The 24965-nt window shown below is 43.8% G+C and overlaps 1 protein-coding gene across 1 annotated transcript in view; it reads right to left on the reverse strand.

Moving 5' to 3' along the window:
• The window catches only part of IRAG1 (inositol 1,4,5-triphosphate receptor associated 1), a 146904-nt gene extending 131866 nt beyond the window's left edge, over window positions 1–15038 (reverse strand). The window contains exon 1 of the mRNA XM_032594825.1: window positions 14881–15038. Within this exon, the coding sequence (XP_032450716.1) occupies window positions 14881–14886 (6 nt within the window). The 5' untranslated portion in view covers window positions 14887–15038. The remainder of the gene's footprint in view (window positions 1–14880) is intronic.
• Between the last annotated feature and the right edge of the window lie 9927 nt (window positions 15039–24965).

The following is a 24965-nucleotide window of genomic DNA, read 5'->3' on the forward strand; positions in this document are numbered from 1 at the left end:
TTGAATTCCTCAAAGGAGAGATAGTTTATAACCCTATGTGACAGCCCATTCCAACAATAGAAATGTCTCTGTACCTTTTCCTCCTTTACTTCTCTTTGTGCCCAATGGTGAAATGCAGAGCCAATCTCTCTCATACCCTGGCAGTCCTTCAATATCTGAAGACAGTGACAGCTGAGGCCACAAGCTTGTCATTTGTTTAAACTCTTGTCCCATGCTGGTCCCTCTCATCACTAAACAACACAAACTTTGCCAAAGTCTGTCTCACATTATAAAGTCCAGAACAGTATAGGGGACTTCTAGTTGTCATCCAGCCACTAGTCTCTTTATTAGGGGATTCTATTTTCATATGGCCAGGACACCAGATTGCTTTGAATTCAACCTACAATTGTATTGGCTCCTGGAACAATGATGTCATTACTTGACTCATAAAAAATGCATGGTCCACTGAGACCCCAGATCTATATCACAAAATTGATCTATTCTTACCTTGCCCTCCCCTAAACAACCCTGAGTTACACTGTAGTCTCAGTCTGTAGTCTCAGGACTTCTGTGCTGGTGCCATGACACAACAGATTGTTTATCTCACCAAAGGAAGGGTCAAACCTTTCTTATATTATCCCTTCTGGCCTTACATAGTTTCTCTTTTGGATGAAAAAGGGGAAGAGATGTGAAGCAGAAAAAGATTTTTGAGGTTTTCAAGTTGACATTCCACCATTAAATTAATGCTAACAAAAGCTTGATTTCACTAATCCTGAGAGGAACTTGATCTCCAGATGCATTGGACTCGCTGGTTTGATGACTACACCATGAGTGAGACCTTCTTCCACAGCTCAGAGTCGGGTGTTTTTCCTTTTTAAAGGACTTTGAAGTTGTAGAGAGCATATATCGCTTTTTAAGAGCAAACCCAAAATAAGTTTTGTAAGCAGCTTTGTTCAAATGAAGGCTAACTGAATTAAATAGAACAGTTCCCTTTCATAACCATAAAAGAAGAAGAAAGAAAGGTGGGGGGATGCATTTGTTCCCCCTCATCTCCCTGATGCTTAATATGCTGGACTGCTCCAGGGCTTACTTCTCAGAACTCGATTCTCTTCTCCCTGCACTCACTCCCAAGAGGATCTTCTCCGAGCTCATGATTTTAAATGCTGTCTGAATACTCTCAAATGTTTGGGTCTAGTCTAGACCTCTCCTCCAAACTCCAAAGTCATGTATCCAACTGCTGGCTGAGCACCTCTTCTTGGGCGTCTGATACACTTCTCCAGTTTACTCCATGCAGCCCCCAATACCTGCTCTCCCCTCAGCATTTTCCATCTTGGTAAATGGCAAGTCCATCCTTCAAGTTGCTCAAGCTCAAAATGTGAATCATTCACGGACCCCCACTTGCAGCTCCCCACACATCCCATAGGGAATCCATCAGAAAATTATCTCAGCTCTACCTTTAAAATGCAACCAAGGGCACCTGGGTGGCTCAGTCAGTTAAGCATCTGACTTTGGATTATGTTATAATCTCATGGTTTGTGAGTTCAAGCCCCACATCAGACTCTCTGCTGTCAGCACAGAGCCTGCTTTGCAACCTCTGTCCCCCTCTCTCTGTCCCTCCACTGCTTGAACTCTCACTCTCTCTCAGAAATAAACATTAAAAAAATACATTCAGAATCTAACCATTTCTTACTACTTTTATCACTACCACCCTGGTCTATGTGGTCATGACTTCTCACCATGATGTCAATGCTGTTGACTCCTAACAGCTCTCCTGCCCCCCACAGATCAGGCAGAGTGATTCTTTCCAATTATGAATTATATCATGTCTAACAAGACTTAATTTGTATCACATACCATACACAGCAATTTCTCTACATCACTCATTCTCAAAACGTACTCTCCAAAAATGTCCAGTCTGTATTTTCCAGTAAGACAACAAAGCCTAGAGAGACAAAGTATTTCATCCATGATCACACAGCTGCTCCATGAACGAGCTGGACCTGGTGTCCTAAGACCATGCTTTTTCCTTGAATCCAATTGCTGAAGAATTCCATTCTCCCCCACCTCTAGGAAATCCCTTTCTCAAAGCGGCCTGATCAAGTTGAGTTCATAAAAAATATTTTAACAAAAGCAAGTAGGTAAGGATGGGAGAAATGCAGGAATAACACTTCTGTAGAAGACGTCAGTCTTCTTGATAGCAGTTTACTTGCTCAATTTATTCCATCCAATGATGGAATTCCATCAGTGAATCAATCCAATTTATGGGTCGATATGTCATACGACCCATATGTTTTGGGGATGCATGGGTGGCCCAGTCAGTTAACATCCTACTCTTGATTTCGGCTCAGGTCATGATCTCACAGTCATGAGATTGAGCCCCATGTCAGGCTCCACTCAGTGTGGAACCTGCTTAAGATTCTTGGGGCGCCTGGGTGGCTCAGTCAGTTAAGCGTCCGACTTCAACTCAGGTCACGATCTTGCAGTCCGTGAGTTTGAGCCCCGCGTCGGGCTCTGAGCTGATGGCTCAGAGCCTGGAACCTGCTTCAGATTCTGTGTCTCCCTCTCTCTCTGCCCCTGCCCTGTACATGCTCTGTCTCTCTCTGTCTCAAAAATGAATTTAAAAAAAGTGAAAAAAAAATTAAAAAAAAAAAGATTCTCTCCTTCCCTCTCCTTTTACTTCTCCCTTGCTCATGCTCTCTTGCTCTCTCTCTCTTTCTCTCTCTCTCAAAAAATAAAAATAAAAGAGGTTTTTCAACCAAGTGTCTGGGGCCACATGAGGATAATAACAACCAGGGCCATATTTTCTCTCCTTCCCTTTCTTGGGATTCTGGGCCCTTTACTATCATTTATTTATTTTGTACCTCATTCTGGGTACAGTGTTGCACAGCCTCAGTACCTCTTTTATTTCAACAATGACAAAAATTGCACAAATATCTGAAAACATCCTCCAAACATGGAGAAATGTCTATGCTTAAGAGCTCACAAATGCCCCATCCAATCCATTTGTTTTTGTAAACTTGAACTTTCACATTTAAAATAAACCATGTACTAGACAAAAGAATTCACTTTGGATCTCAGCCTTCCTTTGTATTCTTCCTTCCTTTTTCTAGATTAAAAGCCAAAGACATCTTCTTAAAGCATATAGGCCTGTTTTGGATTCTCCAAAAGCTACTTTTTAGGGATGTTAGGGACTTCCCTCATCTTTCTTGGGTAGGAATGTTGCCTGATTTTGTTTTCTAAATGTTGAAACATTCTGAGAATGGAAAACTGCAAGGCAGACCCATGGTTGTGGGTGTATAGACCCTGGGGGTGGGTGATGGGTTCCCCAAGAATAGCAAGGGCTCAAGTGGAATGGGTAACCTCTAAAACGTGCATCACCTTTGGCAGCCAAGCTGTCATCCCATGGCCCACAAGGAACCTGCTCGTGCTTTGAGTGTGGATGTAGGACGTTGGGGATTATGGTGAAATACAAATGTGATGTGAACCATATTGGCCCTGAGAAAAGACAGTATCTGATATTAAACAAGACACAGCTTGCACAACAAGAGGTGAAGAAGTGGAAGGCACCAAAGCACAAGACCAGACTTAATACCAGATTGTGACCAACCTTTAAAATACAAAAAAACTCAGAGAAAAACAGGATACGATCTCAGTGGATACAGTCAAAGGGACCTACCATGAAGGGAGAGAAGGGGGATTGTAGGGTCAGTGGAGGAGAGCAGGAAGGAAAATGTTTTATTCTTCCATAAGTCTGAAGACCCACCAGAGTCTTAAGGAAATTGGCACATGTGGCAGAGCAGGGACCCAAAGCCACGGCTTAATATCCACAGCTTAATATTCATTTGTATGTTCATTCATTCAATAAACATGTATCTTTTCTACCTCCCCCTAACTAATCTCCTTGTCTCTACTCCTCTGTCTCTAATCCCCCCATAGCAGCCAGAAAGATACTTCTAAAGTATTGCTCTGTTGTTTACATCAGAAGAAGACCAGATGCCAGTGACTGAAAGCATTCTACTCCCTGCATCAAGAGACCTCCCTGAGCCCTCCCAAGCCTTCCCTCCTCCTTCCTGCTTACATGATCCACTGCTGACCTTGGGCCCTCACATACCTTCTCTACTTGTGTTAATATAAAATCCCATCACAAAAGCCTGAGCAATGCCACCTTTCATTTTGCATTGGAATAATTCTTTTAGCTCTTGGGGTTCAATCTTATTCTTTGTGTTTTTAGAGAAGAAAAAGGAGAGTGGGGTAGAATCAATGATACTCACTGGGGCCCCCATCTACCATTTTTTCCCCCATACCTTCTCAATGATGCCTCCATATAACATCTACATGTAACAGAGGGACTGCTATTGTAAACTTCAAAAATAAATTACAATCTTTGCTATGGCTAGAGGTGGGAGCTGCAAATCTCATTGGGGTAGATTGCACTTACTATGAGAAAAAAAATCAACTGAGTGACTTCCCCTAACAAATATAAGGCAAATAGGCACTTATACACAGGAAAGAGATAAAACAGAAATTCCTGTAGCCTGACAAAAACCACTTCTCCCAAATGTCTGTGGTATGCAAAATTGTCTAGTGGGGTAAATCTCCACAGGAGACCAAGGCCTTGAACCCCTAACCCATTCCTTTTGCAGAAACATAATTGTTAGAACCTCACTGATGTATCGGGAGGGTCCTGATTGGGATCTACAAGCAGGAAGGGACAGCAAATGCCCCAGTGGGGAATATACCATGAGAGTCCAGTCTTGTGATCCAGCTGTTAATAACAGCTTAAGTACTAATGAAAGAGTACATCTATGGTAGAGCATGAAGTGAGGCTGTAAGTCCCTCTCCACTAAGCTACTTTGGCATGGTGGTATGCTTTGGGTGTAATGCCTAAGTTGAATGTATGAACTAAAACAGCTATAACTGTAACCTAAATATGAGTCTCTCCTGTGACCCAAGTATGTATATCTGTCAGGTAGAGAAGATTATACTACAGTAACAAACAGCTCCAAAATCTCAGCGGCTTACAACAGTAAAGTTTTATGTCTTAGTCATGTTACATGCTGGCTATGGTTTGGCCATAGCTCTGCTCCATGAACTCTTCACTCTAGGCCTCAAACTGAAAGAGCAATTCCTACATGGAACAGTGCCATTTTTGTGATAGAGGAAAAGATAGATTATGATGGAGTTTAAAGCTTCTGATTGGAAGTAGTACATGTTACTTCCACCTCATTGGCCAAACAAGTCATAGAGCCTCACTGGACAGCAGTGGAGTAAGAAATACAGTCCATACATGAAAAGGGCCCAGTAGGGACAATCTATTACAGAGAGTTCTGGACCAATGAGGGCATCACCATAGCAATGATCCACAACTACATGGGACCTGTTTTCAACTATGACACCATATGATGGCAACAGAAACAGTGATAACATTGTCATTGGACCAGTAAGATTCTAGAGTTCTCTCTGCCTAGCATTTGGCTGTTAGGACCATCCCTTTGGACTGAATGACCCACTGGGGTTATTAGAAAATTCAAGGGAGAAGATACCTCAAGTGGAAAATACTGGACTTCCTGCTAACAGACAAGCATGTAGATGCTTGGAAAATTTAAGGGAGGTAATTGTAGTTGTATTCCAAGTTGGGGATAAAGTTCACACCAATTATAAACTAAATCAAGAAAGTAGCCTATGGTTATAACAGTATGCAGTCAATCAATGGCGACTATGTCAGACAGGCACTGGTAAGCCCTCATATGAATTCCTTTAATCCACACAAGAATTTTTAAGTAGTTAGTATTATTACCCCTCTTACTACAGAAACTAAAAGTTCAACAGATGAAGTATCCTTGGGGCGCCTGGGTGGTTCAGTTGGTTAAGCGTTCAATTTCAGCTCAGGTCATGATGTTGCCATTCACAAGTTCAAGCCCTGTGTCAGGCTCTGTACTGAAAGCTCAGAGCCTGGATCCTGCTTGAGATTTTGTGTCTCCCTCTCTCTCTGTGCCTCCCCCGCTTGCACTCTGTCTGTCTCTCTCAAAAATAAACAAACATTAAAAAAAATATGAAGTATCTCCTCTAAGGATACACGGCTATGGCTAGCAGGTGGCAGAGTTCTGACTCAAACCCAAACCTGTGTAACTCCAGAATTCTCTCTTGCCTCCCTCTGGGGCCTTAGATCTGATACCCACCTCTTCAATATCTTTTTTTCTTCTAATTTAACTCCATTCCCTATTTTGTATGTTTGCCTGTTTTTCTCTTAAGACACTCCTTCTGTTACTGCAGTACTAGGAGCCTTCCCAGTGAAGGACCCCCATTCCCCATCTCCATATCCCAAAAATTGAAACATAAATCTGCACAGGCCCAGATCTAAAGGTCAAGGTTTCTCTGGAGTGTCTTGGATTCTGTGTCCCTCCCTCATCTGCCAAGAGAGACCACCTCCCTGCCTCAAGTCCATCTCCCACGGGAGCTTCCAGCTCTGCTAGAAATGGAGTGGGCAACCCTGAAGCAACTGCTCAAAACAAGGCTAGCTCATCCTAACTCACAAGGAGAGGTCTCCAGTTTTAGAAGAAGCAAACCTGGTCAGTGAGGAACACAAGTCAGGAGTTTTTTAAACCCTGAAAATACTCCAGGTGCCATGCCCAGACTACTCAAGGCCTTAAGCAGCTCCACACGTGGCATTGGAACCAGCAATTACCATTTCATCTGAACAAATGGCATCCTGAAGTTCAGCCTTAGAAGAGTGACCATATTCTCTGAACTAAAAACTGGCAAGACACTTGGCCAAGAGAGAGGTTCTTTTCTGATTTGTGAATGCATTTAAAGGAAAAGTCTCCCAAGGGTCTGTAATTTATACTACATTTGGTTTTCATTCAATAAAATCTCTTCTATAAATAAAAATAGAATTACATGAAATTGAAATTGTGCTTCCCTCCAACTAACTTGTCAAAGCAGGCTTAGATCTGGGTACCTTCTTCTAAAGGAGTGAATCTCAGCATGTGATCACCTATTGTGCATACTTTAAATATAGGTTCCTGGATTCTGCTCCAGGTTGGAGGCAGTAGAATGCAGAATTCTGTCATTTCTAATGAGCTTTCTAAGAAATTCCCACTGAAATTTGAGAACCACTGTCCTAACCACTGTCCTTTCCTAGTAAAAGGAAAAAAAAACCCAATAAAATTAAAAAAAACCAAACCCCCCAACATGGAAATACAAAAACCAAGCAATTCTAACAAGCTCATGTGAAATGGAAGTTTTAGAATCCCCCAAATGCCTATAACTTCTCTTAAAAAACAGTCCATGCAATTACTTGCAAAAGATTGCTAGTATGTTCTAAACAGGGAAACAAAGATGAGAATAATTCCTCGAAACATAAGAACAATCTATTCCAAGATCTTAGGAAATGGGTTGTCCTTGTGCAGAAGTGCGGAAAGAGCTTTGAGGCAGAGACGTTCAGTTTTACCGGGTGCCCTCTCTAGCCAGCAGCAATAGGAGCAGACTGAAGCTGGGGGAGGAGCCAGTAACTAGCCAGGATTCTGGGCCTGGAAGCAGAGCCACAGGAGTGCTCTGTCTGTGTGGGAGGCACCCCACTTTTGTTCTGGTATTCATCCTCCTCCACACAGCTTCATACATCAGTGGAGGCTCACCACACTGCATCATCAGGGGACAGTTCTACTTAATTTAAGCCAGTCACAGACCCCATTCCCCTTTTTACCTGTGGGTTTAGGCATGTGACCAAACCCAGCCAATGAGATGGGAAGGCAACTTCTGCTGAGGGGCTTCTGGAAAGGTGTCCCCCCTACACAGGAGGAGATGTGGGAGGAGTCCACCCCTTCTTGTTCTTCACATTATAGGGTCCGGCTGCGATGTCTGAAACTGTAGCAGCCATCTTGCTACCAGGCCAAGCTTGGGGCAGAACCAAGAGGTAGAGCTGGGGTCCTAGAACTTAGAGCCAGCCTGTCTCTGGGCTTCCAATTTTGCGAGATGATAATTGTCTTTATCATTTAGGACACTTTCAATTCAGTTCCTATTAAATTGCACCGACAGCATCCTAATTGCTAGAGGGAACTTTTTAAAACCCCAACTCTGAGTGTGATACATGTGAAATCAGACAGAAAATTTTTTATTGTTGTTAAGAGGTGGCACTAGAATTCCTTCAAGGGTGAGAACTGCTTTGTTGGGAAAAAACATGTAGAAAATTGTCGGGGTAGGATGAGGAGTGTCAAAGATTTGAGTGTTGGCGGGAAAAGGAGTCAGATGGGGACAGCTCTGAACAGTGAAGGAGAATGGAGACTTTCAGAAACTCTGGAGGAAGATGTGACAGAAATAAAAGAAGCCAACAAGAAGGCTTCAGAATGTGTGATATGACCCTTCTCCCTCTGCTATGTTCACAGATATTCACTTGAGTGGATCTCTTGTGGACACCAGTGAAGGGCTGAATTGTATATGGAGATTGACATGGGGCCTTTGAATCATGATGGCTTACACAGTTGCAAGAGCCCAGAAGCAGAAGCACCAGGAAAATTCACAGCAGACTTGCTTTGGACTTCCCTGGACTGTGGAATTGGGGATTGGGAGCAATCTCTTCCAGAGTTCAAAGATGAAGGAGGCCCCAGCTGGCAACTGGGTTACAAGGACTCAGGAAATCCTGTTTGAGGAAAAGGTCAAAGGCTCAATCAAGACTTCTCTATATTGCAGCTTGTCAGTAGAGGTGCAAAAATCCTAGACAGCATAGAAAGGGAAACAAGAGTAAAACCTGATCCAATGTCCAGCATCAAAGGAGTGGAGTATCTCTGCAAGGTGGAGTTGCTGAAGCTACTAAAAAGTATGGGGTCATTCCTGCAGAACGAGCAATGATTTGACTAGTAAGTGTGGGAGTGTGGGCCCAGCTGCCACTGGCTCTAGGAGAAAACGTTGTTGTTGTCCTCTTGCTGTGCCCTGGCCTGGGCCATTTGCCTAGACCTTGCATCTGGGATGTAATAAAGGGTCTGCTGAGGCTGTCTAAACCTGCCCCCCACTCCCTATTCTTGCTATCTCATGGGAAGAACAGTGGAATAATTAGAAGAGACCCAAGAAGCATCTCTGGGGATGTCCGAAGACCACCAAGGGCTCAGGACCAGTACTTTCATATCTTCCTTACAACTGAAGGCCAGGTCTTGGAAAACACAAGAGACTTCAGGGAAGAAGCTCTGGCTACAGGGATCAGGCCAGGGTGGAATTTGCAATTCTTAGACTCTAGTACCTAAATAAGACCAAACATGGAAGACAAGCCTGCCCAGATACTTGCTTATCTGACTGAATTATCTGAATATAGAACAGAATGGAGAAAGTGCCCAGTCAAAATGCACAAGGCAGAATCCATAACAGAACTCTTGGCTCCAGGGCACTTACCTAGAATTCCAGCTGTTGCAGACTTGGGCTTCCCTGTCCTCATGCTCACCACCAACTTACTTTAGACCCATGCTGTTGAAGGACATGAAACAATTGCTGCTTACTTACTCCTTGGTCAGTACATATGCCGGTCAGAATCCTCTGTATGTCACTTCCTCCAGCACCTGCCCAGGCTGGGGGTAGGAGGGACAGTCCTGGTCCCCAGCCTCTCCTGATCATCCTGCTCTAAGTAGCCATTCATGCACTCTGACTCCTAACCTATGAAACCCACCCAGCCATCTCTCTCCTGGACCACTGTAGCAGCCTCCAGTTTGTCCCCCATTCCCTGCCCTCAACCTCTGCCACACAAATCCATAGCTACAGAAAGCTACCTGATCATGATCAATTTTCTTAAGACACAATTTGGATCAAGTTGTTGTCTTGGTCTGAACATCTTCAATGCCATCCTCAGCACTTATAGAATAAAAGCTAAGTCCTTCAGTGGGATATCCAGAATCCTACAGTCTGGGCACTTTCTAGTTTCATTTCCTGTTCTATTCCCATATAAACCCACCACCCATTGATAAGCCACACCTAAATACTTATTCTCTCATGATGCTCTGCATGTCCTGAATTTCCTATCTTTTCTCAGTCTGTTCTTTCTACTCTGAAGCCCTCCTTCCTCTCTGCACCCGTCAAAATTCTAGCCATTCTTCAAAGCTCAAGAGAAATACCATTTCCTCCATGAAGCCTTTCTAGCTGGAAGTAAATTCTAATTTCTTTCTGCCTCTTAGCACTTGTTATAATATAAATAGCCATCCCTGTCTCTCTCTGCCTATGTTCCAGTGAATTTTTCCTTGTCTTTTTAATCTTATTTGAATGTAAACTCCTTGAGGGCAGTACTAGGTATTAAATTGCTAGCATGGTGTGTATATTTAATAAATATTTTCTGAATCTGAGCTGAACTAGAAGATGAAATTAGAAATGGAATTCTGAGGGTGCCTGGGTAGCTCAGTGGGTTAAGGGACCAACTCTTGGTTTCAGCTCAGATCATGATCTCATGGTTCATGAGTTTAAGCCCTGCATTGCGCTCTGCACTGATAGCGTGGAGCCTGCTTGGGATCCTCTCTCTCCTTCTCTCTGTGCCCCTCCCCTATTTGCATTTTCTCTCTCTCTCTCAATCTCAAAATTAAAAAATTAAAAGAAAAATAAATGGAATTCTGGGGTAGTTAATAGAAGAGAGAAAGAATAAGGAGACTGTCTTTGTGTTCCCTGCAAAACCAGTCTTCCCTCAAGGATAATGCCAAAAAGGAAGTTACAATGTCCCCAGGCTTGGTCACACCCCAAGGGCTCACTACTATCTCTAGCCATAATATTCAGAGGCATAGCCTTGACCTGATGAGAAGCAGACATAACAACTGTCCAAACTACAGGTCACTGGGTGTTGAGAGACTGAGGTGTTAATGTGAGAAACGGGCATCAACTCAACTCCCCATTCTCATGCCTCATGCTCAGGGCAGAGCCTTCCTGAGATGGCTCTCCTTGGAGGGGGATAGGAAGAATCAGCCACGACACTGGGATCCAGTGACCAGCACCAAAATGGATTTGGGTATGCGGAAGTTGTAGAGATCATGATCTTCCATCCCATTCTGAACATACCCAACACCCCTTTAGCTTTCAGCTTCCCTACTGCTATTAGTGCAGCATAAAGAAGGCCCAGTTGTCAGCTGCTGGGTACCTCTTGTACTCCTGCCTCCACAGGAACCCAGCTTTTCTAGAGAACAGGGAGGGTGGTGGGCTGCCCTCCCCTCCATTTCTTAGGGAATGAATTCTCAGCAATGTTGGAATTTGCTGTGAGGCATGAAGCTTCTTCATATTGACTTGGGTTGGAGGTAAGATGAGAGGAAGTGAAAAGAGTCGGGATTTGTCCCCAGTTCCTGGCAATAGGGATCCAACATGGACACCAGGCTCAAGTATACCCTGTCTGACACTTGGGAGTTTACCATCACCACCACCATCACTACCACCATGACCACTGCTAATACTGGTTAGAGAAAAGGAAAAACAAAAATCTTTCAACAGTCAGCTCCTACGCATGAACTTGGAGGCTTGTGCGGTAAGCTTCAGACCTACCATTATCAGTGACTGATACAACGGTATCTCAAGGAAAATGCCATTCACTGCATAAGGTTGAATAGTTACCATTTAATTCCACTAAAATCCCGTCAATAATCAAAGCTTTATAAGAGCTTCCCACAAATAATTATAGCTTACTATTATGGGTTGAATTGCACCATCCCAAAAGGTTGAAGTCCTAACCCCCAAGTACTGCAGAATGTGACCATATTTGGAAATAGGGTTGTTACAGATGCAATTAGTTAAGATGAGGTCATTAGGGTGGGCCCGCATCCAATGACTGGTATCCTTATAAAATAAGGAAATTTGGATACAGAGACACATACACAGGGAGAGCAACATGTAGAGACACAGGGAGAAGACAGCCATCTACAAGCCAAAGAGAGAGGTCTGGACATATCCTTCCCTCCCAGACCACAGATAGAACTAATCCCACAGATACCTTGATTTTGGACTTCTAGCCTCCAGAACTGTAATACAAAATATTTCTGTTGGTTAAGCTGCTCACTCTGTGACACTTCATTATGGTAACCCTAATAAATGAATACATTTATCATCTAAAAATTCTCACTATAAATCATGATCACTAACTTCAGTTATTCTTTAAAACAACCCAAAGTTACTTTCATTTGTCTTCATTTTTCAAATGAGGACTCTCAGGCTATAAAAGGTTAAAAAACTTGCTCAGATTATTAAGTTGCAGAGCCAAAATTTGACCTCTGCTGCCTGACTCTGAAACCCCTGTTCCTTTCTACACCATCCATCACTGCCTCAGACAGAGGGGATGTCCTTATGAATAATGCTACCATATGTGCCAGGCTTGTGTGAACTTATGCCTGGTAATTTTACTGTGTGGACACGCTCAACTTACTATTGCCAACACAGTGGGCTTCCTGACATGTTACTCAGGATAGACAACACCTGGCAGCTCCCAGGTGACCATTGAGGAGCAAGGGTGGCCAACAGGCCAGCAAGGGCTGACAGTTGAAGCCCAGTTGGCAGAAGGAGACCAGAGGGTGAGGGCAATATTCATAGACCTGACAGGCTCTCACAGTTCTACAGAGTGAGTGGCACAGGACAGTAAGAGAAGCCCATGAGGATCCAGGGTAAGCAGGAAACAGATGGGCAGTTATGTGAAACTGAGCCTGGAGAGGAATAAGGACAAGACAGGGATAGAAATGCAGGATCTAAAACCTATAAAGACCAAGAAGGCTGCAATTCAGGGTCAAAGGGACCCCAGGGCTGGCCAGAAGGTGGGCTGGGGAGAGGCCACAGGAGCCCCTCAGGGAAGATTCTTCCCAAGATCAGAAGTAACTGGTCTCTGAGGCTGATTCTCGTGGGTCTGACTTTGGTGGGAACAAGGTAGAGAAGAGAAGAGGCTTCTTGCCCAACCACCAGGAAAATAACTACCTTCGTGCAAATTAAACGAATGGGAAGCATCTTGTGCAAGGCAGATCACCCAGTTGTAAGCTTAGAGCCACGCTGGATTTCATTTGGGGCTTCTTCTGCCCCTATTGTGTCTAATTCTTCAAGGGTCATGAAAGGCCTTTAACAGCTCTGGACAGAACATACCCTCCTCATTTCTCTTCTGATTCCAGGCCCTGACTTCCTACCAGATAGTGTACCAACCAGCCCAGCCACTTCCTGAGTGCTTCCTAGCCACTATCAGCCAGCCACAATTGCCTCCCCAAGTGTCTGGGGCCTCAGATACTAGCTTATGGGCTCACCAGCTCACCAAGGCTGGCCTTCAGGAAGGTGGTGGCAGGGCATTTTCTGCTCCTCTGCTCACCCATCTTTATACCATTCTAGGATTTTAAGTGTGTATACCTACCTTTGACGGGACATGGATAAGCATTTTAAATGTCATTGGTTATATATTCTAATCAAATACATACTATGAAAGAACAAAACTTCAGAATCTCATTTTAGGTTGAGCCTATGGAGGGCAGGGAACATATGTTCTATTTAGTCCAATTCTGATTGATTAGTGGCTGCCTGGATTCTGTGTTGAGGATTCTGAAGAAGCAGCTGGCACCAGCAAGAAAGAGTTCCATGATCAATCACTGGACAAAGATATGGATGTCACACATTTGCTAGTTCTGGCCTGTGGCTTCCCTAGTGTTTGTGACTACCCTCTGTACGCATGCCCTCATCCCCATGCTTGTCAGCACCATGGAGCTGGGAGCCGAGGTAGATACCTGAGCCAGTTCAGCCTCCTTAGCATCAGAATGCAGCACAGGGACTGGCACATAGCAGGCATACTTACGTGTTGATCTGTCAGGCTTTGTGAAGAGCTTCTCAACTGGCAGATTCTAGAAATGTGCATCCTAAGCTGGGGTTCCTTTCAACCTCCTCCACACACAGGCAAACATTGTAAGTAACAACATAGTTCTTATAGCCCTTTGTGATAACAATTTAACAATGTCACAAGAGCCACAAAGAAATTCCTACCCTTTGACTCAGTAATAGCATCCTTGTGAAGTTGTGCTACAGAAACACTTAAAGAGATGGAGAACATCTCCATTCATGAACTTCATAAACGGGCTAAAGATGGGAGGGCTGCATAGAGGGGGGTCACTCTGCAGGCCCTCATATTCCATCCGGTTGGCATCTCCTTACTTCCCCACCCTCCCTCTCCCCTTCCCACCTCTCTACCTGAGGTGACCTCAGGCTCCACATGCTTCCCTTACTATGATAAGGAGAAGTTCAGTCTCCACAACTCCCTCCCAACCCCACCCCCCAACCTGCCAGGTGCTCCCCCAACACCCTCACTCCTTGCTCCATGGGAGGCAGTACAAAATGGTCATTCTTAGCCTACTTTCATTATTCCCCTCTCATATACCACAGAATATTAGACAGCTAGAAAAACAGTGAGTTTGATCTGTACATCCTGATATGATCCAAGATGTTGGTGATTTATCAGCAAATGCAAAAAACAAACCAGTTGCAGGGCAATATATATAAAGTATGACATCCACACGAGGTTTAGCAGGCTACATGTCTAGCTGGTAGCAGTAACCTGTGGGGAGGAAACGGGATATGGCGGAGGGTTGGGGGGTGGAAAAAGAGATCATTCTCTTTGTTACTCCACATAACTGGAGTTGTTTGAACTTTACAACGAAATGTATTAATTATGTAAGTAAAAAGAAAAAAAGATGTAGGATTCCAGTATGGGAAAACCACGCCAAGCATTGCCAAGGGCCTACCTTCTTGGAGAAGCCAATTTTTACCCTCAGCGGGTTTGCTTGAGACCAGCTGCTCACTTATCTCCAACTGCTTCAAGAAGCTGAGACGTGGACCCCCCTGCTGGAAGCATTGCCTGTAGAGCTGGCTTAATGCTCTTCTATTACTGCTGGTTAACAGTCCTTCTCTCTCCATTGTGCAGAGCAGACACTCCAGACCACTCACCTGCATGCAGGGCACCAAGGTAGTCTGGAGGGCCTGGAAGACCCCTCCTTGGATGGTTCTCCTTCCTTTGGCAAGAACGGTGCTAGAAACCTGGGGTTCACCAGAACCACACGTTCCTCTTTGATGAGGAGTGGTGAGGGGGCCCTGAGTTGCTGGTGCCTTTCCTTACCTTTCTCGGCAGGATCGGTCAGTCTTAGCCAAAGCCAACCAACCAGTAGCCCTGAGTGAAAACAGGGACTTCCCAGCCTCACTTGTATCCTGTCTCCGTCAGCGCCTTCTTCTGTCCACCATGCCTCAACTCACAGGAAACAAAGAGGATGAGTCAACAGACTGTGGTTGTTAACCACTTCAATGGACCAGGGAGGCATGACCTTGAATGTCTTCCCAGGTCAGACAGGAGTTTCCCTCATGAGAGAAGAAAACACCTGGCAAGTTAGTGCTGGTTGTCGGCAGGAGGCCTCTGATCCCTGCCATGTGGACCTCTCCTTAGGGCTGCTTGAATGTCCTTATGTCATGGCAGCCAGCTTTCCTAGGGGCCAGGGATCCTAACACAATCAAGCTGCGTCTTTTATGACCTGGTGTTAGAAGTCACACATTGCTTCTGCCACATTCTATTCATTAGGAGCAAGTCAGTTGAGTCCAGACTCAAAAGGAAGGGAATTGGGCTCCACTTTTTGAAGAGAAAGGTATCAAACAAGTTATGGGTACATTTTAAAACCACCACAGCTATTACCTATCAAGCCTTGTGTAGGTGTGAAAGACATAGAAATGAGACATACAAAATCCCTGCCCTCAAGAAGCTTTTCAGCTTAACAAAGGACACTGACCTGTTATGTAAGCTGTGGGAACACAGAGGAGGAATCTTTCTACTGGGGGAAGGGAGCCAGTGGGAGAGGAGCCTCTGAGAGGAATAGCATTTGATGTTGGCCTTGGATTGTGAGTAAGAATGTGTTAGATAATGTGAACCCCCCATTCCAGACTCCTTCCTGTATTTCAGAAGCTGAAAAGATAAAACTACATTTCCCAGCAAGATACACAAAAGCAAGATTTGAAGGACAGAAGTCAGGCATGGACCAAGCTCCCATTGCTTTTGTCATTTCTGCTGACACATTTACCATGGACATGTTTGCCTTTTCTGAGACACCCATGGCCGTGGCCCCAGCATTCAGACACTGGCTCATGGATGCCCAGAGAAAAGTGGGACATCCTTGTAAGATTGTGGCTGGTGTGGCAAGATTCTGGGGGTAGTGGCTATGTCAGTTGGTGGGTGGCTTCCTTAGGGTAGAAAATGCTCAGGCCTCCCAGAGCCTCTTCTAGAGCTGGGATACAAGGACTCAGAGCACACAGAGAGCTTCCTCAGACTTACCTTCCAGCGCCTCCTCCTCCTGGCTGCCTCAATTTCAACTCTTTTCTGTCCTTAGACAAGTGAGGAGCCACCCCTTTGCAAGTGCTCAGAAGTGATCTTACCTCGGAAAGGGCCAGGATCTTGAAGCCTTCACTGAAGCCGAGAGGGAAGCTATTTCATTTCAATAGCCAATTACTCCAGATTTAAATCCATAAAATGCCAACAACAACAACAACAAAAATTAATATGGCCCTCTCCAGACTTTTACTGTTTCCCTTACTGAAAGCATCCACATACCCACAGGCAAAGCTGTCAGCCATATGGAGGTGTCACTGGATTCATTTTTAAGAGATAAATATGGGAATTTGAGAACATTTATAAACTCAGCAGTACTGGGAAGCCAGCTTTGTTTCACCAATGTTTGCCTGTGGTTTCGGGGCTGAGATGTGCAGGTTGTGCAGAATCATCTGCCTCCAGCACAGAGACACTGACTTGGGCAGGGCTTTAACTGCTTATCTTCAGTCTTTAATGCATCAACATCACATGGCAGCCTCTATGGTCTCTTGCTAGCCCAGCACCACCCCCTACATACACATCAACCCAGACACTCTTTGGAGACTGAAATCTCCACACTCACTAGGTAAATATTTATAGCTTAAGGAACAACAGGCTGAAAAGCACACAACAACCATGGATCCCACCCTCAGTAAGACTTGCTTGGTCAGTCTGGCTTGTAAACCTCTCTGAGTGAAGGGCAAGGCGTCCTGGGGAAGTGGCTATAAACACATATTGCTTGGCTGAGCCCCTAATGGACACCATCTTGAAACCAGAAACCTATTGTAGATTTCCTGCGTAGCCCACGAGCTTTGGATCTCCATGGGGGCACACCCTCGTTGGAAGACAAACATGAGGATGAGATGAATTTGATGTCTGAAAGATGACTTTTTTTTGAACAGCAATAAAAAAGGGGGGTCTGGAAAGAAGGAAGGAAGGAAGGGAGGAAGGAAGGAAGGGAGGGAGGAAGGAAGTGTTGATGAGGATGTGGAGAAATTAGAACATTTGTACAATGGTGCAGCTACTGTGGAAAACAATATGATGGTTTCTGCAAAAATTGAAAAAATAATTCCCATAAGATCCAACAATTGCACTTCTGGGTATATACCCAAAAGAACTGAGAGCAAGGTTTCAAAGAGATATTTGTACACCCATGTTCATAGCAACAGTACTCACAATAGCCAAAAAATGGAAGCAATCCAAATGTCTATTGATAGATGAATGGGTAAACAAAATGTAGCATATATGTACAATGAAATATTATTCAGCCTCAAAAAGGAAGGAAATTCAGACACATGCCACAACATGGATGAACCTTGAGGACATCATGCTAAATGAAATAAACCAGTCAACAAAAGACAAATACTGTTTGGTTCCACTTACTCAGAGTAGTCAAATTCATAGAGATAGAAAGTAGAATGGTGGTTGCCAGGAGCTGGGGTAGGAAAGAGTGGCGATTGTAATGGGTGTAGAGTTTTAGTTTTGCAAGATGAAAAGAATTCTAAAGATTGGTTGCACAACAATGCAAATGTACTTAACTCTACTGTAGTGAAGATGATAGATGTTGACGTTATATGTATGTTACTACAATTAAAAATTTTACAAAAAAGACCTGAAGCCAAGACTACATGGTATATTAACTAACTTGAAAATAAATTTTTAAAAAATTTACAAAAAGAAAAGCATTGTATGTGAACTGCCTCCCATACAGTGTTTGAGCATTGCAATTTGGACCAGAAGGGGCCTATAGAATGTCTCCCCTGAGTCTGCAGAGCACTGTGTACTTTAATGTAGTGTGATAACAGCTACCATTTAGGGGGCAGGGGTGCCTGTAACTGTGAGAAGTGCTTTACTTGTGATCTCTTATTTAACCCACATGAAAACCCTAGGAAGTAGGTCTCACTATTAGAGATGAAACTCAGGCTTCACCAGAGTAAGTAACTTGCTTGAGGTCACAGAGCTAATACAGTATGGCCCTGGGGCCTGAACTCAGGACTAGTGGGCTCTGAGGCTTCATGCCAACCCATTATCCACTGCCTCCTCAGCACAAGTTGACTTTGCAACATCCACTTTGCTTCTCCTTCCTACCATGATTAGAATTCTGGTAAGGGCGTTTTCTGTCTTCTCCATTCCCACCAACCCTCTCCCCAAGAAATGTTAAGAAATGTACAAGGATAACTTCATACCTCTTCCTCACCCTCTTCCCCAAAAGGCTCACCTAGGCCCACACACAGGACGCAGTCATGAGTGTGGTAGGTGATGTGCTACCCCAGAAGGGAGACCATGAACTTTAGAGCCAGAGAGCTCTAGGTTGGAAGCCCAGTCCACCCCTTTGTAAATGTTTGGCACTGAGCATGTGACACTCTCTCTGAGCATCCTTCATCATCTATAAAATGGGTAAGGAATGCTCCCCTCTTGGGGAGGTTATATATATATATATATATATATATATATATATATATATATATTCAATATATACTTTGAACTTCAAAGTGTATATATATATAACATATATATATATTTTATATATATATATAATATATATATAGCATATATATACACTTTGAAATTCAAATCCATTGACTTGAATCTCATCTTAGCCTCTGCAAGGGACAAGATCCATTTAGAGACTTCTTCCTCCATAGATTAGAATTGTGTCATTTTCCTTAGAAGGCAAAGTGGCTACAACTGGTTTTAAATATTATTTCCTTCTTGGGGCACCTGGTTGGTAGCTCACTTGGTTAAGCATCCAACTCTTGGTTTCAGCTCAGGTCACGATCTCATGGTTCGTGGGTTCAAGACCCAAGTTGGGCTCCATGCTGACAATGTGGAGCCTGCTTAGAATTCTCTCTCTCTCCCTCCCTCCCTCTCTCTCTCTCTCTCTCACTGCCCTTCCCACATCTCTCTCCTCTCTCTCTCAAAATAAACTTTTTAAAAATATATTATTTTCTTCTTCTCTATTATATGTGGAAAGCTCCAAGAACTGTGCCAGCTCCATTGTGGTCACTTTGAGGACCAAGAGGCCAATGGAGGGCTAGCAAGGAACAGTCTTCTTATTAAAGCAGAGGCTTGACCCCTCCCAGTCTTCCTACAGAAGAGTTTTGTGAGGAGTTGATCCATTCTGAGGTGTTCTGATATCAGAAACCCAACCTACAGGTCTTAAACAACCAATGCAACTTACTGGTTCAAGAAATCTTAAGTTCAGAGGTAGTGTGGGCTTCTGGCATAGGTTGTTCAGAGAATCCCAATGTTTTGGGGGCTACAACTCTGCCTGTGAGTTTCTCACCTCCACCCACCCCCTGTCAATTTTTTTTAAACCAGCCTTTTCTGGAGGGGCTGCTGGCAGCTTCCAGGACTACATGCTAATTCATTCACATCTAATGGATCGATGTGGCTATATGTCTACTCTTAAAACAACCCCAAAAATCAAGAGCATCCCAAGGCGGTAGGGATTATGTTGATGATTAGGCTAATTAGAACCTATATCTGAAATCAAGAGTTGATTTGATCCTAGACTTAAACTACATTGTTGCTACACACAATGGGATGGCTACCATTTATCAGTATGGGTATGGGTGTGTTGTGTTGTGTGTGTCAGTGTATGAGTGAGGTGTCAGTGTGTGTGAGATGCGTATTTGTGTGTATGAGGGTGTGTTCTGTGTATGTAATGTGTCTGTGTGAGCATGTGTGTGAAATGTGTGTCTACAAGTGTGTGTGTGATTGTGTGTTTGTGTCAGAAATCCATGTGCCCAGAATAAGTATCCCTTCCATTTGGGGCCTTTCACTCTGACCTCTACTGCTACCACCTGGCTGGCCCCTAGGGGGCACTGTGCTTACCTTTTGATCCCATGGTCAAAGTTTGTGCAAAATCCCTTTTTGCCTAAGCACAAATGATAGATTAAAAACTTTAAAAATATCTTCACTAACAAAAAAGGAGAACAGAAAGTAAATCAATTCAAAGAGCATAAGAAACATACAGTTATTTCTGACAATGTACATTGCTGAGCCAATAACTACCTCTTTCTTTCCCCAAAGTGCTATCTGCCTTTGAGCCTTCCCAGTTCCTGCCTCGCTGTAACTGACCAGCACAACGTTATTCCCTGCTTTGCAGAACAGTCTCCTGGAGACCTGTCCCCTTGTAGCCAAGGCCAAAAATCCCATCTGTACTCACCATTTCACTCAGGGCCCTTCCACCTCCCCCATCACTGTTCCAGGATAACCTTTGGCCTTCCCAACAGCAAGGGGCCCACAGTATAACAGCTTCATTACACTTTATATAGTAATAATCAGCACCATCTAAACACAAATGGGACGGGAGGTGGAGAGACTGGGTGGCTCTGTTGGTTGAACCATCGACTCTTGATTTTGGCCCGTCATGATCCTAGGGTCATGGGACCTAGTCCTGGTCTGAGCCTCAGCATGGAGCCTGCTTGAGATTCTCTCTCTCCCTCTGCCCCTCTCCCCTGCTCAGACTCTCTCTCTCTAAAATAAAAAAATAAAATAATAATAATAATAACAACAAATAAATAAATAATAAACACAAATAGAAAGGTTGCCTCACACTCTCCATCAGTGCATTTTAGATTCCTACAAAGGCCTAGACGGTCCCTTCTCCCCAAACCCTAGTCCAATTCGGGTTCTGGCTGTGTGGCCTGCTGCACAGCCCCTCCCCTCACCACCACCCCACCACACCCACCCCACAATTAAGCAGAACCACAGGCCTCTGCTGCCCTCTGGTGGAACCTTGCTTACACAGCCCTGGAGTTCTGCAACAGGAACCAGGGGTCTTTTCCCCAAGTCTTTCAGACTTACTTCAGACTTCAGACTCCAATCACTGGAACACAGCTAGTAATATTTTAACCCACCCATCGCTAGCCAGATGCTCAATTATAAAATATAAGAATAAAAAAAGAGGTGGAAGGGATTTAAAACTCTCACCTCAAAGGCCTCAAGGGCCTCAAGGGCCACAGTGACTTATTCATTGACTCGTGAGTCAAATGTTTATTACACACCAACTATTTGCTAGACACTGTGCTGTCACTAAAGATACAAAAAGAAATAAAAAATGAAACTATCCCTTAAAGGAAATAAAAAGGTGCTGGAAGAGCATATAACAAGGGGAAGCTACTTGGATGAGGAAGAAGCAGCACACCAAGGACAGGATACATGGTCTGGGCCAGAGTGTCCCCAGCAGAGAGGCAAGAAGACCATTGAGAAGCCCAAAGAAGGTGACTGAGGTTGGAAGTAGCCAGAGCTGTAGTGCGGGTACAGGACACAGGCCAGGAAAAAGTCTGGACATCATTCTCAATGCAGTGGAAGTCATCTAAGAGTTGGGAAGTGGGTTTTGGAGTCCCCCCCACTCATCCAGCCATACCCCAGCTGCTCTGCAGTCTCTCTCTGGCCCCCTCTCATCCTCCCACCTCTAAATGCTAGTGTTCCTCAAGTTGGTCCTACCTCTCTTGTCTCTTTCCACACTCTCTTCTCCCTCCATCACGTCACCCTCTTCTACAATTCTCAACAACATTCACACACAGGTTGGTGTCTCCACCTCGACCTCTCCTTCTGGCTCCAGATCCACCTATTGAATAGCCTCCTTGCTGTCTGCTTTAGATTCCTCAGACATCTGCCACCGAACATCTTAGCCCTGCAGTCTTGATATAACCCCAGCCCAATCACCTTTGCTCCCAAACCCATTTCCCCTCTACATATTCCCCATCTCAGCAAATGGCACCACTCGCTGGGAGTCTATAATGTAAACAAGCCTGGATGTATTTTACAGGTCCCTCACCTTCTTCCCAGTCATTGGTATTTTTCCATTTTAAAATGACAACATGCATAAGGTGGGTAAATTTGAAGGATCAGTTTTAGCTGCCTGGCCTGCTACCCAGACCCTCCCCTCACCACCCCCACACTCCCCAAGAAGCAGAACCACAGCCCTCTGCTCCCCTCTGCTGGCGCTTTTCTGTCACAGCCCTGGAGTCCAGACTCGGGGACAAAGGCCCTCTTCCCCTTCCTCCAGGGTCCTTTTCAGAGTTCCCCTTTGGTCCAGAAAGGTACAAAATGAAAAGAAGGCCCCTGGGAATCAGCTATGATTCCTCCCTGTGACTTGTCTACACCCAAGCTATCAACAAACTTGTTGATTCTACTTCCTGAATGTGTCTCAGAGTTGCCCATTTGTCCCCATCTGCACTGTCTCTCTGTAGCCTGAGCACCACCATCTCTGGCCAAGAACACTGCAGCGACCTCTAACTGACCTCCTCACTGCAGTTTTTGTTCTCCCCCCCTCTTCCCATCTCCGCATAACAGCCAGAGTGACGATGTTATACTCTGGGAAGTTGGAGCATGGCACCTTCCTCCTCCAAATCCATTTATGTTTTCCCTTTGGGTTCAGGACAAAACCAAGCTTTCCCCACAAAATCTGGCCTATCTTCCAACCCCATCTCCCCTCTTTCTCTCCTGTGTTTACTGTGCTCACCACACTAGTCTTTTTTTAGTGCCTTTCAAAACCACCAAGCTGATTTCTGCCCATCAACCATTGGATACATAGCCTTTACCTGGAACGTTCCTGCCTCCATCTCCATGAGCTGATTATTTATTCTTCAAATGTCAGCCTGAAGGGGCACCTGGGTGGCTCAGTCAGTTAAGTGTCCAACTTCAGCTCAGATCATCATCTCCTTGTTCGTGAGTTCGAGCCCCACGTCAGGCTCTGTACTGACAGCTCAGAACCTGGAGCCTCCTTCAGATTCTGTGTATCCCTCTCTCTCTGCCCCTCCCCCACTCATGCTCTGTTTCTCTCTCTCTCTCCTTCAAAAATAAATAAACATTAAAAAAAATTCAGCCTAAATATCACCTCTTAACAAAATCCTATCTGTCCACTCTGTCCAAAGCATGTCCACTTATAGGTCTCCCCAATAGCAAAACATCAATCAATAAAACAGTTTGATACAAGAGAAGAAATTAATGTAACCAAAGAAAAATCAAAATGAGACTGTAATGCAAAAGGGAATTTAGTGTACTATAAAGGTGTAAAGGTGAGATTTCAAATCACTGGGGAAAAGAAAGATGAGTAAACAAATGATGATGTCATGATAGTCAATATTTACTGAGATAAGAACAAAGCCGGGTACCTATCCCACTCCTGCCCAAATCAATTTCAGATGGATCAAATATTTAATATCAAAATAAACATCTAAAAATGTGGATTACCTTAGCAGTGCTAATCTAAGAAAAGGGTTTTCTAAGAAGGCTATAAAATCTAGGAGCTATAAAGGGAATAGTTGATGAATTCATCTAAGTAGCAATCTGACTTTGGTATGAAAAAAGAATGGAAAAAAAAAAAAAACACCAAAAACTTAAATCAAAAGACTAAGTTCCAAAATAGGGAAAGTATATTTATAACATATTTGTCAAAGACCTCTTTTCCTTAGCTTAAATGGAATTGATATAAATGAATATTTAAAAAAACAAAAACAAAAACGGGGTGCCCGGGCGGCTCAATCGGTTGAGTGTCCAACTTCAGCTCAGGTCATGATCCTGCAGTTTGTGAGTTCGAGCCCCACATCAGGCTCTGTGCTGACAGTCAGAGCCTGGAGCCTGTTTCTGATTCTGTGTCTCCCTCTCTCTCTGCCCCTCCCTCACTTGTGCTCTCTCTCTCTCTTAAAAAGAAATAAACATTAAAAAATTAAAAAAAAAGAACAGCTCAATAGAAAATTATGCAAAGGATAGAAATAGTTTGTAGAAAAAAAAGTTCAAAAGATGATAAACATGTGGAAGGGTGCTCTACTTCACGTATAAATTTAAAAACGCAAATCTAAAGAGTAAGAAAACATTTTTTCTTCACTCGTCAGGCTGGTGCAAGGCTTCTCTGCTGCTGCCAGGACTGTGGGAATCAGTACCCTCATCCACCTGTGATGGGAGGAGGTTATAAACCGATGAGGTCTTACTGCAGGTTAATGTGATAAATTCCAAAATTTTACAGGTGCATGTCCCTTCACATAGCAAAGAATTTACATATGATTGTATGTACAAAAATGCAACCATATATAGGTACAGGAATCTTTTTGGTGGACTTTTTAGAAAAGTAAAACCCAGGGGCACCTGGGTGCCTCAATCAGTTGAGCATCCAATTCTTGATTTTGGCTCACGTCATGGTCTCACGGTAAGATCAAGCCCTGTGTCAGGCTCTGCACTGACAGTGAGGAGCCTGCTTGGGATTCTCTCTCTCCCTCTCCCTCTCTAAAAATAAACAAACATTTTTTTTAAAAAAGTAAAGCCCAAAGCATCTATTAAAAGTAAATAAATTATATGTCATCCATATGACACAATACTTTGCTTGATTAAAAAGAAAAAGGAGATCTGGATATGTTAATGTACTAAGAAATTAATGTAACCAAAGAAAAATCAAAATGAGACCATAATGCACAAGGGAATTTAGTATACTATAAAGGTGTAAAGGTGAGATTTCAAATCACTGGGGAAAAGAAAGATGAGTAAACAAATGATGATGTCATGATTGTCAATATCTACGGAGATAAGAACAAAGCCAGGTTCGCTAATGGGGGGAGATTTTTAAGACATACTAAAAGAAAAAAGCATAGTGTAGAGGAAAATGATCCCTTTCGTATAAATTATAACATTGACACATATGTGAGTAAATGCATTGTTTTTTTTTCTAGAAGAAACCTAG

Source organism: Lynx canadensis, chromosome D1 (assembly GCF_007474595.2).
Source record: "Lynx canadensis isolate LIC74 chromosome D1, mLynCan4.pri.v2, whole genome shotgun sequence".
In the NCBI taxonomy this organism is placed as follows: Eukaryota; Metazoa; Chordata; class Mammalia; order Carnivora; family Felidae; genus Lynx; species Lynx canadensis.